The sequence below is a fragment of the Ambystoma mexicanum genome, chromosome 1q (genome assembly GCF_040938575.1).
Source record: "Ambystoma mexicanum isolate Mex_15411 chromosome 1q, UKY_AmexF1_1, whole genome shotgun sequence".
NCBI lineage: Eukaryota > Metazoa > Chordata > Amphibia > Caudata > Ambystomatidae > Ambystoma > Ambystoma mexicanum.
In genome coordinates, this window is record NC_090922.1 from 1,208,677,516 (window position 1) to 1,208,693,377 (window position 15,862).

Below are 15,862 nucleotides of genomic sequence, written 5' to 3' on the forward strand. Positions count from 1 at the left end.
GCTTACCTTTTCAGGTGGCCTAAGTCTGGCCAGTCTTGTTCGGCCTCTAAAGCCAACTAAACTAAGGATCTTTCATGAACACAATATAGGCAGGAGTCAGCAGCTTGCCCACTCCTACTGTCCTCTGCAGGGTGGTTTGGGCAAAACTGTGCAACAATGCACAAGGCACCCCCCCCTCAATTGTGTCCATCTACACCCAAAGAACCGTTTTCAACCACCACACCAACAAATTAGAAATGTACAGCAAGCCCAGGCTGGTGATGTTTGCCTTTTATGCCCTGCAAATATAACTACCGACCATCCCTCACCGCCCTGGGGCACATTGTGCAACAGGACGACTGGGCGAAGAAAACATTTAACTCATTAGCACTATTTATGCATAAAACCCAAGTGTAGTACAATACAACGCCTAAAACGTTTAAAAAAGCAATACATCTAATAAAATAAGGCTAGCTATTTTATAATGAGAGTATAAATGCACAATATCAACATATTATCATATAATAGCTTCATAGGTGTGTTTGTTTATAGTTGATTTTGGGCCTCCATTGCTCCATAGTATAATCCATATAAGAATTCCTCGGATCTCTTTGTTCTGTACGAGGTGTATGCTTTGCTGTTACAAAAAGTAGGAGCAATTGTGCAATATGGGATTGTATTCCGACTAACCTTTTCTCTTACAGCATCAAATAGGCTCTTCTTGTCCATGACGTCCTTTCTAAGGTTTGCTAAGATCTTAACTTTGTTTTCTACCCATGTTAAATTCCCCATTCGCCAAGATAGGTTGATTAAAAATTACTTTGAGCAGAAAGCTTTCGCTTTGCAATAATCTGTTGCTGTCTATGGCCTTCCTTGAATTTGGGTCCCTGAATACTAAGCACTTTTGGAATTTAAATGAATTTTCCTTGTAGCAAGTAAACATTTTTAGAAGGCGCTTCTTTCCCCGTTTGTGGATTCCTTGAAACAGAAATTTAATTTCTTCCTGCAAAATCTCCCGCTGAGAGATCTTGAAATAGACGTTCTTCAGGTGTTTATTTATGGAAGATGCCTTACAGCCTCATCATGAGGTAACCCTTAAATGCTGCTGAAACGGTATTAGCGCCGCCAATACCGCTCCACCGGATCATGACTTCAAATCCCGGCAGCGCTATTACAGCCGATGGGAATACTGCCGGCTGTAATAGTGCAGACAAACAAAAGTACTATGACACAGCCATCACAAGTATATCGTTGGTGCTGTTAGCGCCGGAAAACCGGCGGTAATACCGCCAGAAATACCCCTCACCAAATGCTGGAGGTAAAAACACACATGAGACAGCAATAAGGGCCCAGTTGAAAACAATGCACTCAAGAGGCTTACAAAAGATCCACCCATGCACAACACACCCTCCTCAACACCGTAGCACCATTAGGTTCAGCGAGGAGAAAGCAATAAGGGCACAGGTGAAAACAATGCACTCAAGAGGGCTACAAAAGAACCACCCATGCACAACACACCCTTCCCAGCACCATGTTTCCATTTGGAGCCGGAGCCTTGATGTAGACTTGTACTAGCTTTGCCTGGTGCTACAGAGGCATGCCAACCAGCCCAGGCACCTGGGAGCACAGGGGTTGTTGGGGTTGAGGAGAAGGAGTAGGAGGAGACAAGCACCAGCAAGTAGGCTAGCCATCCCCAGTGTCAGGCCAATACCTGGGCCCTGACTGATGGGCAGTTGGTGACCGAGTATAGGCTGGACAGGGCAACAATCACCCAGTTGCTGGACACAATCCAGGCTGACATAGGCAGACGTATAGCCATCCGCACTGCTGTGCCCCCACTTGTGAAGCTTGTGGCTGTCTTACAGTACCTTGGGACTGGCAGCTTCCAACACAACGTTGCCATGATGCATGGTATGGCCTAGTCCACCTTCAGTGCCGTCCTGGGACAGGTGCTGGATGCACTGCTGCTCCATGTCAATGAGCACATTGCATTGCCAGCCACAAAGGCACAGGTCAACCAGCTCAAGGCACAGTTCCATGCCATTGCCCTAGTTCCAAATGCCCTAGACTGCACACATGTTGCACTAGTAGCACCCTGGTAACATGAGCAGCCTACAGGAACCATAAGAGTTACCATTCCCTGAACATGCAGATGACCTGTAACCCCAACCTAACTTTCAGCCACTACTGCGCCCTCTACCCAGGATCTACCCACGACTCCATGGTACTGCACAACTTGTACATCTATTTAATCCTGATTTTAATCATTGTTTATACCAATTATTCTATTGATTTTGTATGCTAGTGTATCATGTTGGTTCACTCTGCTTAATACTCCCTGTTACCTTGAACTCTATCTTCTCCATAATATATTGTCTACCCACCCCGAGCCTAGATAGAGTTTACACGACTAACTTCTGTTAGTTTAGTGTTAACCGGGATTCCTTCAAGATCCCTCATACTGCGCAGCAGTACCCTGCCAGCATACATGGAGGGGCACTGAGGTCAAAATACATGGATGTTTGGGTGAGTACAAATCTTGAGTGAAATGCATGGCAATGTTCACTTGGGGGGGGGGGTGCACACAGGAATCCCTGCATGCCACCAGGAGACACAGCCATCACTAGCACTGCACCATTTCCATGCATGAGTGTTGCACGAGAACCCTTGCACACGTTCCACTCATCAGAACACAAATCTGAATGTCACACACTTGTGAAAGCACCGTCACATATGGAAGCCCAAATACCACAATGCATCTCGTGTGTGTCGCATTGCTGCTCTTCACCCTGACACACAAGAGATATCCCACCCAGGCCACGCCAATAGAGTCCTAATGTAGGCACATTCTGAAAACCACTTCACAGGAGTAGTTGGAGACACGACAATGACCATCCCTGAGATAGTGACCACTGAATGGACATTCACATGCCTTGCGAAATGTACATGATGGTGCCAAGTAGCAAATGCAACACTAGCCTAGGTACTACCAGCTAGATACACCCAATGTTTAAATTAAGGCAAATGTTTAGTTGAAATTGCTGTTAACACACTTTGCTGTATGCTGATCTACTTGACCTAACGCACATAGATCCTACACCCCTCTCTTGCACCGCACATCACTCAATACACTATGTACTCTGCATTGGCCAATTCAGTATACCTGTGAACCCTATTGATATAAGTGATACTTTATACAATGTCTACATTAAGTGGAACAACAGACACCTTAGCTAACCCCATATCACCTCCCAAATTACTTAGCCACCAGCACAATTCACGTTACCAAACTACACCCTGTAACACCGCTCTTAGAATACCATACCAAAACCTCCTACGAACTTACACCAAACTTTAATCACTATAACAATAAGAGCCACAACAACCCCCAGGCTAAAAGAATTAGGACTCTTAGCAGCCCAGTAGCTCCAGTCAGCGCTATTACACCTCTTCCAGCTAAACCTACACCTAAACTCAAAGGTGCCCTAATAAACGCAAGATCTCTAGTCGCCCATGCCACAGAAATATCTGAAGTCATCTTAACAGAAGATTACGACTTCATAGTGATCACAGAATCTTGGCTCCACGAGGCAGCAGGCCCAGCACTGACCTTCGCCGTACCAAATGACTACACTATGCTCAGGGTGGATAGATGTGAAGCTCGAGGCGGTGGCCTTGCCATTATTGCCAAAACTAAACTTTGCATGAGAATATCTCCTTCACCAGACGTTAAATCATGTGAAGTTATGTCAATTAAAATACCTACAGCCAAGTCACAAACGCTGAACATCCATCTTATATATAGACCCCCTGACCCTATTAAGACCTTCATAGAAGACCTATCCATGATTCTCTCAGAAAACCTAAAAGATACATCCCAAACACTATTGCTAGGTGACTTTAAAATAGGTTTCAATGATACCAATGACCAACAAGCCACTGCAGCAACCGACATCCTGACAGAACTGGGTTTCACTCAAAGAGTGAATGAGCCAACTCGCATCAAAGGGAGAATACTAGATTGGGTTTGCCGATCACAACTGCAATATCGCCAGCCCTACAATCTCACCCCAAATCTGGACAGACCACTACCTCATATCCTTTACATTAGCAACCAAAACTCCTAACCAACAGCAACCTCCTGCCCCACCTATTTTTACCAGAAATAAGAAAAACATGACGGTAGACAAACTGCTCCCCTGTATTTTGCCTACCCTTAACTCCTTACCTGATAACTCGGACCCCGGCCTCCTGGTTGAAGTATATAACAAAGTCCTGAACAAAACTCTTGACAGCATTGCCCCACTAAAACTTAGAAATAGTAAACCTAAAAGCCACCCGGACAAATGGTTTACCCCCCACCTAAATGACCTCAGACTGGAAAAAAGAAAATGCGAAACTACTTGGAAACTTTATCCCACGCCTGAAAACAAATTAAAGTTAATCAACATCTCATCCCAATACAAGAAGGAGATCCTCTTGGCCAAACAAGAGACCTACAACAATAGAATCACACAAGCAAACTCTAGCATGAAGGAGCTGTTCTCCATACTAAAAGAATTAGAAAACCCCATAACATCCCAAGACAACTGTGTCAAAGATAAAACATGGTGCTTTGATATCCAGCATGCGCTAGCAAATAAAGTCCTAAACCTCCAAAAGAAAATAGAATTAAAAAAAGAGTCACTAACTACCACAACATTTCCCAACACAACAGCACCACCTAAAACTAAACCCACTATCCAATTTCACTTTTCCAAAGTTTCCATTATAGAGGTTGAGAAAGTCATTCTTGGACTCAAACCTTGTAACTGTAAAGGTGACCCATGCCCAGCACAACTGATCAAAGATATCGCCAGGGATCTAGCACCATTCATCACTAAACTGATCAATGCTTCCTTTACAACCAGCACGATTCCTAGTAACCTTAAGGAATCCTGGGTACTCCCACAAACCCTAGACCATTCCATACCTACTAACTACAGACCTATCACCACTGTACCTTTCTTGATGAAATTTTAAGACAAGGTGGCATATATCCAAATCCACAACTTCCTAGAACTTAACCAGCTACTAGGCTCTCATCAGTCCGGTTTCTGCCCTTTACATGGCACCGAAACTGCACTTATCGATCTTAAAACCCAAATAGATAAATTAAGAGACAATGGAAAACCGGCATTATTTCTCCTACTCGACCTATCAGCGGCCTTTGCCTTAGTGGATCACAAAGTCTTATGTAGCCACCCGGATTCAGCAACCCACTTCTCCAGTGAGGCAACAGTGCGGATACAATTTTTCCTTAGTGACCGAACCATGAGGGTCTTCTCACCATCTGCAGCAGCGGACCCTATCCCAATCGCTTGTGTGGTGCCCCAGGGCTCCTGTGTTTCACGAACACTATATAATATCTTCACCAAGCCTCTGTTTGATGACTTGGACCATCTGGGTATCACCTATACTAATTATGCAGATGATACCCAGATCCTCCTTCCACTCACTGGGGACTATGGCAAGAACTTAGTAATGGTGAACAGAATCTACAGCATCGTTCAGGCATGGATGGCCACTCATGGGCTCTGCCTGAACGATGATAAAACAGAGCTTCTCATCCTAGGAACCATACCTCTTCTCGACAAACTGGGTGTGGATTACTCATCCTTCATCATTGATGAGAACCTCATTAAAGTCGCTAAGGAAGTAAAAATGCTAGGCCTCTACTTAGACTCCACTCTATCATTTACAAAACAGGTAAATAACCTAGCCTCCTCCACAGTTTATACATGCAAACTAATTAGAGCGGGGAAACAATTCCTACCCACTAACAGTTGCATGACCTTAGCTAGAAGCCTGATCCTCTCCAAATTAGATTACTGCAATGCCCTCTACATTGGAGCGACCAAATCTACTATCAACAAAATACAGATACTACAAAACAATGCTCTTAGAGCCGCACTGAACATCTCCAAGAAAGAACATACCTCAGAGACAAGAGGGGAAATATAAATGGCTTTCCACTTATAAAAAGACCAGACTGAAGACTGCGTCCCTCACCCACAAATGTCTTAACAACAAAGCCCCACAATATCTAGCAGATAGATTCTGTAGAACATCATCCACCGACCGACGAGACTAGCGAATTCCAATCGCCTTCAGGTGCCCCGTTTCAAACTCTCCACCATTGGTGTCTCTAGCTTTCCAGTCAAAGCAGCCCAACTGTGGAATGAACTACCCACCACATTGAGAATGGACCAAACCTTCACCAAATTTAGGCAAAACCTGATTAAATGGCTAATAGAGAAGGATGATAAATGAACGTACAAACCTTATACTACATGTATATAATTGCTTGCTTTTTCCTTACTTTAAAGTTTATGCCCGTCCATTGGTTATCGCATGTACCTTTACCATGGACTGTTTGATCACGTTTTTTGTTGATACCTTGTAACCTTTGTAACTTTGCACCAAGCTGTATGACTTCTTACTTTCCTGCGCCCTGATACCCTTGGGTCTGGCGCGCACAATACATACTTAACAAACAAACAAACAACACATCACCTAACAAAATGTCACATGAACAGGCAGATATAAGGGTACCGTCATCCTGAATTGAGGGACAGACCACTGTGGCATTCAGGCACAGGAGTGGTGCATGCAGTAAGTAGTTCATAAATGGAATGCAGCACCTTGCACAGCACACACATCTGAAAATGACCGTACTTGTACAGCATGAGCGTGACACACATAACCATTAACATGTTAATTGATACACTGCTGCATGAATATCTCAGCCCGTGCATGTGCCAGGAGGTGAAGGATGTATGAAAACATTGCAGTGAGATAGCATGTACCTTTTCTACACATACATTACTTTTATGTGTATGTCATTGATGTCTGAGCCTTGTTCATCCACTGAACTTACCTATGCCTAATGTACGCATTCTCTCTCCTGCAGGTGATTCTGGATACCCGCAGTGCACATGGCTCCCTGTGCGTAATCCACACACTCCAGCTGAGCTGGCATATAACATTGCCCAAGGGCGTACACGCCGCTGTGTGGAAATGGCATTTGGATTTCTGAAGGCACGCTAGACCGTACGGGAGGGGGTTAATGTATGCACCAGAGACAGTAGGCAAAATCGTACTCACCTGTGCCATGCTCCACAACATCTGCTGCCGCAGGCATGTGCCACTGCCCCTGATGCTGGTGGCCAACCACCTGAGGATGGGAGTGACGATGAGCATGTGCACATAGTCAGGGCAAATGCACACCGGAATGGGGTGAGGGAGGGGAAGTTGGCCAAACAGGCCTTGACTGACAATTATTTTTGATCTGGTGGATGGGTAATTGTAACACATATCACTTGTAAAATAAAGAGCACTTTCACACAATTATGAATGTCCATGCTTTGTATGCATTATGAATGGGATTTATTAATTGTGGAACAATACCCCCCCTGTGAACATCCCAGCACACTATCCCCCCTCCCCCTGTGGACAACCCAGCACACAGTCCCCCCTCCTCCTGTGAACACCCCAGCACATAATCCCCCCTCCCCCTGTGAACACCCCAGCACACAACCCCTCCTGCCCCCTTGGGATCACCCCAAGACAGTGCCAGTGGGTCCATGTGCCCGTTCTTCGGCACAACTGCGCCATGTCCATCTATGATGGTTGTGGATGCTTCCCACGTCCGGGTCCCTTTGGTGAGCGGTGTGGGAGATTGTGCAGGGAACGGCGCCTGGGTGAAGCCTCTAGGGATCCCTCTGTGGGTGTGGTGCAGGTATATGGAATTGCACCTGTTAACTGCAGCTCCTGGCAGAGCAGATTGTTTGCCTCCCGCATCTGCTCAGCATGTGCAGATTGGCCCTCACACAGCTCACAGGCTCTCTGTCAAGAAACCTGCCGGGGCAGCTGTACAGCCCTCCACCACTCTATGGGTGCGGGCATTGTCACGGGCCACAGTCTTGGCTGTATTACGTATGGCACAGCTTATTGCCTTAATGTGGTTGCTGTGTTCAGCCGCCATGGCCTCAAACCTCAGCTGTGATAGTTCCTCTATCACGTCCAGCCGTCCCATTAGAGCAGCTCCTATGACTATGGATCTGTCTGGTATGCTGTGTATTTGAACTGACGGCTCTGCGCAGGGTGGCAGGGGAGCTGTAGGGGGACATTGCAGCCTCTCTGATGGGGCAGCCGCGGTTGGAAAGGCTGCCTTCAGGGGAACCATAAGGTTTGTCCACATTGGGGTGTGGGCACGACGTACACGCATATAGGGAAATGGGGAGTGTGTGCTTCCACTTGCACCTGCTCTGGGCTCCCTTCGGGTGTGCCCATCTCCTGAGTGGCACCCTGGCTGGGTGAGCACACCAGTGCACTGTGTCCTTCCTCAGTGGATGTGTGGCCCGCATCCGTGTTTGACCCACTGGTGGCTGGCTGCACATCCTACAGAACCCCTGGTGGCTCCCAGCGTTTGAGGTGGTGACACCCTCTGGCCTTGTTGACAATGAGCCGGTCTGACTTGGCTCCGGTGGGGTGACGTGAGATGTGTCCTGCACCTTGCCTTCTCATGCCGGTCCCTTTGCTCGGTGGCAGTGCTGGTTGATCCACGTCGGGGCATATGGCTGGATGTGGATGCTGCTTCCGCATCAACATTGCCCAGCAATGATCGCTGCGTGCCTGTAGGGTACATAGGGTGTTGTATGAGTTGAGGGCAGCTTACATTTGTATCATGCATTTCATGTCTTACAGTGGATTAGGGCACAGTTTGTATCATGCTTGGCCATTGCATATTTGTCATTCTCCATCTTGTGATTGCTGGAACGACTTCCAGGGGAGGGACAGTGAACAGACATATTGGTGTGACATCTTCAAATGTCTGTGCACAGCTCCCATGTTGCTGTGCGTGAGGGGGGCTTTGATACGCACGCACACGTCACGTTGTTGTGGCATGGTCATGGTTCTGTTCCCTTGGGGCTTACATTGGTACATTGTCGGTACTTAGTCATGGTACCAGGGGGCGCTAGGATACGGTGGTACAAGGGAGCACTAATGGGTGGCTGCGGTGCATCACACACATTGCAAACACATACATTCACACTGGGATTGGAGGGGTGGGCCTAACAAGATTATGCATTTTCAAAGTTGGGGGGTTCTCACCTGAAGACTCCTGTGTACCGGTGCCTTCCTCCACTCCACCGACTCCCTCGATTGTGCCCATGTCCATCAGGGTGGTAATGTGCTCCTCCCAAGGTGTCAAGTCTGGTGCTGGTGGTGTTGGCCCTCCTCCAGTCACCATGCTCTCGCTCCTGTGCTGGGCCAGGTGACCACGGACACGGAGCCGCAAGTCGTGCAGCCGCTTCTGGCAATCCTCCCCGTCCCTGGGCACACGGCCCACCGCAGACACCTTCTGGCTTACTTGTCTCCAGATCTGTGCTCGCCGCTGTGCACTTGTCTTGTGCTGTTGTGGCCCATACAGCTCTTCTTGGTGGCCTATCACCTCCCCCACAAGTACAGCAAGCTGCTGATCTGTGAACTTGGATTTTCAGACCCTGTCCAGGGCAGACTTGCCCGGTACGTTCCTGGGCCATTTTTCAGGCTTTGGAAGAGTGGATTGCTTACAGGGGCTGAGATTTTCGGCAGACTGGGATTTCCAAGATGGCCATTGCTTTATTGCCCGTTCCGGTGGTGACGCATTTCCCGCTGCGCTATTTGTGCCGTAGCTTGGCGGTAGCGCAATGTGCGCTGGATTTACGGGTTGGTAGCCACTTGTCCTGCCAGACGCTATTTGCGTTACCGCCAAGGCCATGTGCGCGTGCACGCCGACTCATGATCTGGCGTTGTTTCCACCAAACATCGTGACGTTAACGCAAATAACGCTCGATGGAAAATCCACCAGGAATACCGCCCAACTCGTGATTAAGTCCTTAGTCTGGAGAGCATTAAGATGATTATAGGTATCTGGTCATTATGATTGATGGTAAATTGAACTGTGAATCTCAAATATGGACAACAAAATGTTAATCTTTCTTTGTTTTTTAAAACCTTTTAAAGTGTGAAGTATCATTTGGAACTAACTCATGGAAACCATTGATTCATCTGTATGAGATCAAAATCGTACCAATGTAAATGTATGGTATGGAAGCAGTTTATAAGGAAAATATGAATTGGATAAGACTTTAAACGTTGACTGAAATGTAAAGTTTAATGTAACAAAGTAACGGAAAGTAAAGGGTACAATGCCACCGTTTTGCCACAGTTTTTCTGCCATTTTATGTATTTTATTGTTTATTTGTTTCTATTGTGTGGTTTGTATAGAGCCTTGAAACTCGCTCTGTACTGGTAATAGGTTTGGGCGCAATAAATATTGTTAATATTGCTAATTCTCAGTATGTATGTCAATACCTTAAAAAATATAAAATTGTCTTTAAATTCTAGTGAATGAATACTATTATTAGATCAGAGACACTGGAATACAGCACGAGAAAAACATCACAAATTATTGTATCAAATACATAAGAAATTGCTGTTTCAGAGACATGTGTATGTTTCAGAGACATGTGTATCAAGTTTGGAATATTCACATTCATCCCTTCTTGAAATTCCATATGATGGTTTTGCGTCTGTGTGAAATTGAAGAAGCATGGAGGGGTATTCCTTTTTCAGATCTGTTCTGTAGATTATGTAAAGTGCAAGTTGAATCTATCTCACATGTGTTGCTTTCGTGCTCTTTATTGAACAAATGAAAAGAGAAATGGTTCAGTAAGTGGTTACATGAATCCAAGCATTGCAACATCACTGAAAAATGTACTTTTGTATAGGTGTGAAAATAATTCTGTGTATAGAAATAGTTACATGTTTTTTAATTGGTTTTTGATAAAAGTCACTGAATGTCAAGTATTTCTATAAACTACTATTTCTAATATTTTTCAATTTTGTTTAACTTGGATATAGGTTTTTATTAAACTGTGATCATTTGAATTAAATAAAATATTTGACAGTATTTGCAGTCATTGTGTGCACTAGCTGCTAAAGCAGTATGGTTTAATATACCAAAGGAGTGCCTGCCTGTGAACAATAGTGTGCGACTAAATGGTATTTTCTTACTACAGGGGTTCCAAGACTACAAAAAGAGCATCCACGGTTTATGGCTCTAACCAAAGCAAGCTGAGTTTCAGTGTCCAAAACCGAAGCCTGTTTGGAGCATCAAGCAGAAAAAGCATAACGTTACACGCCGATAGCAAGATCATGGAAAAAGTGTCTCTCTATGCTGCAAAGCAAACAGTGAAGGTATGGAAATTCAGAAACTTTAACTTGTGTTTGAGGTGTTTTGTAATTGTTAATAAAAGGAAAGGTAAGGTGTCAATTATATTTCCTTCTGTTTTTAAAAAGAGTTCTTTAAATGTTCTAAGTAATGTAGTCAGGGGTTCACCAATTAGAGCATAGTAAAAACCACATACTCAAAAAAAAAAATAGAGCAAATACCAGGCAAGAAGCAAAACTGTTTATTACAGCTGGGGGAGCACAAATAAAACAGAACAGTGGATAGGCTCTGGTCGAAAGGCTGACATCTGCATGGAATATGAACAGTAGTTTTATACCAGGAAATACAGTGGTCGGAAATCCATCGAAAAACATTTTCAAGTTGGAGAATTGGCTTTTTCTGTGTTTCCCAGGGATTTCATTGGTTCCCAGACATCACTTCCTCAAAGTTTATGTTGATTAGTGAAGCGTAATTGAAGCAAACAGTTTAACAATTTCCCATTGCAATGCCTCCCCATATGGTACCACATTTAGCCACACCCCACCCCGGAACAACTTGTTATTACTGTAGTAACATTTGTGCTGTATGCCAGAACTTTAATACATTGTCATTGGTCAGCACCATTGAGAACGGAACAGGGTGATGACCTTCGCAAACTCTGTGTTCAATACTTTGAAGGCTAGCCTCCTCCCCAAAGCTCAAGAACTTACCATCTGATTGGTTCTCCAGGGAATGGCACTCCGTCCAGTGTTCATTTCCCACAGCCGCCTGCCGATGGGCATCAGCAGTCATGTGACCGGCACACTGGTACAGAGCCACCCTGCGCGCTGCTGTGTAGGGCGGCTAGTTTGGCTGACCGCCCTGTAATGACATCACCTTGTTCTAGTTATGTTGTTTTTCTCACAATGAGTAGCTTAAGCCCCACCTTCCTTTGCATATCCCTGTCGTATTGGTCACGTGATTTAGATCGAGGTTTCCTAGGGCTAGCCTGCCAGAGGGGTTTCTCACTACATGTGTTCATGATGGTGCTATTTTTATCCTTCCCCTTCTTTAGCTAATCATAGGACAGTATCGTGGACTGTGTGTACACCCAATGCATCATTATCCCCTACTGTTCCCAGTGAAGTCCATTGTACAAGGCGTCTGTGGCTTGGAATACCTGTGTCATTTCCCATGTGGCTGCCCCAACATCCCCTTCTTTACTCTCGCAGTTGGTAGGTGTCCCCCTGCCTGGCGCTGCGTTAACACCTTAAATACAGTAACTTAAACAAAATATTATATATTAACATGAAAATAATCTGGGTGACACACAGAGAATGACTAACACAAAATCTCCACGTTTAAGGATATATGTAGTAAAAATCTCAAACAGTAAATTATAAACCAAAGTTGGCAAATACTTCACTTTTATTAGTGGTGCAGAAATCTAAGGATAATTAGAAGTCCACTCTGTTCTGAAGAATTTCTGTTGTCATTTTGTTGATGTTGGCCCTTTAGATATTAGGCCACTTCAAGGCATTGTCTGCATCTGTTCACTCGACAGCTTACTTTCAATGTTAGTCTTTTGGATCTACCATCAATGTTGACCTCTCAATCAAAGATGACATCGGTAAGAAAATGCAAACAGCCTATTACCAGCCATCTCTTCTATGTGAAAAAAAAACCTTCTTCCCAGCCTCAGACCTAAGAACTGTTGTTCAAGCCCCTGTTCACCCCCACCTTTCCACTGGCAATGCCCTCCTCACAGGTGCTAGATTATGAGCTCTTGCCCCAATGAAGGTGCTCCAGGATTCTGCAGCCCATCCAATGAAAGATTCAACAAAATGTGACCACATCATGCCCATCCTCAAGGAGCTGTATTGGCTGCCCCTCCAAGCCTGCATCGACTTCTGGGTAGCTGTTAGAACTCAGGTTTTCTGACAATGAAACACACAGGATACAGAATACAATGCCTCGGATTCCCTTTTAAAGGATACAGACTGGTAGCCGTAAAGGATACACTCGACGTCCTCTCCCAACCGACTGATGGCAGAAGTAGACGAAGTGCAGTCCAGGGTCGCACTAGAGCTGGGTTGGTGCACACAGGAAAGCGTCCAAAGTTCAGTGCACTATTTAGTAGATGATTAGGAGGAGGAGATGGATAATCTTGATCCAGGAAGGTATGCCCTTTTTTGGTAGTGGGAAGAAGTCCAGTTGGGAGAGTGGGAACCGGACTCTACAGGGTGTATATGGCAGTCTTGTAGAAATCAGCTGAAGGTTCTGTATGGAGTTGGAGCAGGAAGTTGCTGAGTGCCACATAGGAACGTGGCTGGAAACCCTGTGTGGATCTGGAGCTGGAAGTTGCTGGGTGCCGCGTAGGAACACGGCTGGATGCTCCATATGGAATTGGAGCTGAGTGTTGTTGGGCGCCGCATAGAAAACACGGCTGAGACTCTGTACAGGAACAGAGCAGGTAATGCGAGGCACCGCGCAGGAACGCGGAAGACAATCGCTCTGTGCGGCTGAGAAAGGCAAAATTGCTGAATGAACGAAAAGCGTCTGCGAGAAAGCAGCTGATGCCAAGCTCCGGAACAATAGCTCAAGTTAACGCGATCAGAAGCGCCATCGCTTAGATTCTGTTCCGTTAAATGCGGTGAGCTGACGTGCACCTGACCAACGTGATGACGTACACGTTCGTCAGGTGATCCAAGCGCGTAATGTAGAGAAGAAGAAAAAAACACACAAACGCGATCGTAGCCCCAACAGCACCGGCAAGTGCAGTATTAACGGCGCCTCCCAGATGGCTTCCATTGTGTTTAGCCATTCTAAAAGCTGAAGATGCCGGTAAGAGGGAGCGTTTAGGGAGAGTAAAGGAGCTTGATGGTCCTGCAATGGCAGGCAAGACAGTAGCCTTCCTAACCTACAAGGTAGTAACAATGAAGGCCCTCTCTTATCTGGGTGCAAATCTCACCAACTTAGAGCCTAACACAAAAATATGCCTCAGCATTGGCAAGCTACATAGTACGATTCCAGAATGTACCTGCATATTAGAACAGCAGACCTGGAGCAATTAATGACTATACTCTTCAAAAAGTATCCCATTAGCCACTTATTGCAGGATATCGTATATGCGCTCGTCTGTCCCACAATCCACACAGTCCCAATGACCTTTTCTACTATTTTGTCTCCCTCTGTTGAACAAAGCTCTGTTGAAGTGGATTCAAGTTCATTTCAGCTATTAAAAAAAAAAACTTTAAATCAATAAATCATCAGAACTCATGAAAACAACGAATCCAACTTTTCACTTATTACATGCCATCAGAAGAATAAGAACAGTCAATAAGGCAAAAGAATACATAGGTTCAACATAAATTCAAGAAAAAGATGCCTAATGGAACCCGCTGGATGAACTTCAAAGATACAGTTGAAGACATTTGCTAAAATGGGTCACCTGTTACATAAACTCGCTTTGCTTAAACACAAGCCTATTTTCAACCTAGTTTTATCCATATCGTCCCCAAGGTGATACATCTTATTATTACCAACCGTTGAGCTTCTAGATCCATATGCTTCAGCTAGCCACAGTAGTTAATAAACGTTCCTGCCATTTCAAAGCTAACTTTATAAAAGTGGCCAACTTATGCAACTTTGATCAGATAAGGCAATTAAATTGACATGTCACACCATAGCTGGTCCAGCCATGTCTAGCTATAATGGGGACAATCCACCACGTCCTCAGATTTTGGTTCCATTGACAGAACAATACAAGAGGCAAGGTATTTTCAGCAAGGCCTAAATCGCAAAAACATTGAGATGAGGTTTTACATGTCTTATCGCACATTGCCATGTTACCTTATAAATTTAATTTAAATTCCAGATCAAATACTTTGGTATAAGATCTAAATATATCTGCTTACTTGGGAGGGATGTAGATTCCAAATAATTTTGAGCCATTGGCATCTGGGAAGACTCCTACTGTCAAAGATCCGTGATGCTTTGAGTTGCTATTTAGCATTAAAATGGAATGAGTGTGGCGTGCGGGCCCAAGATTATCTTTCAATCGATCGGTAGATTATACGCATGTTAATGCTCTATTCAATTTTGTACGAATGCCATTCTGACCTCAATTCTTCTCTCAGATCTTTACATAAAGTGCCATCCATCCCTGGACATAGCCAAGCCCAATATTTGCCACAATGTATCGTCAGTATATAACTCAACCAAATTGCCTTTAGTGCAGCATGTGCTCAGATGTTGGCAGGTCCTCTGCTAACTCCCAAGATTTATTTTTAATAAAATGTTCTGCAAACGGTCAAATATGTTAGTTGCCCACACTACCCAAGAACACGCTTAAGGTACAACCTTTACGTTATTAATGGTTATTGCAGCTTTTGAAGAGGATCGGGCGGTGGAATTTTTTATGCTACAATTCCTCTTGTAGTTTATTTCCTCCTTGCTTCAACTGTATTGGGCATGCCAAATCAAATTGGATGAAAAAACAACACCTGATATTTGTAGCAGGAAGCTATTTCAAATTATTATCTTTTCATCATGAAATCATTTTTGTGGTTACAGTTTTGTGGATCTGTGTGATTTGTTCGAATTAATTTGATCGTGGTGGATTTGTACGAATGTATTTTTGGT

General features: G+C 44.7%; 1 protein-coding gene across 1 annotated transcript in view; it reads left to right on the forward strand.

The window, feature by feature from the left end:
- Nucleotides 1-15,862, forward strand: part of DNAI4 (dynein axonemal intermediate chain 4) — a 779,679-nt gene that overhangs the window by 76,586 nt on the left and 687,231 nt on the right. Inside the window, exon 2 of the mRNA XM_069641948.1 lies at nt 11,088-11,265. Within this exon, the coding sequence (XP_069498049.1) occupies nt 11,088-11,265 (178 nt within the window). The remainder of the gene's footprint in view (nt 1-11,087; nt 11,266-15,862) is intronic.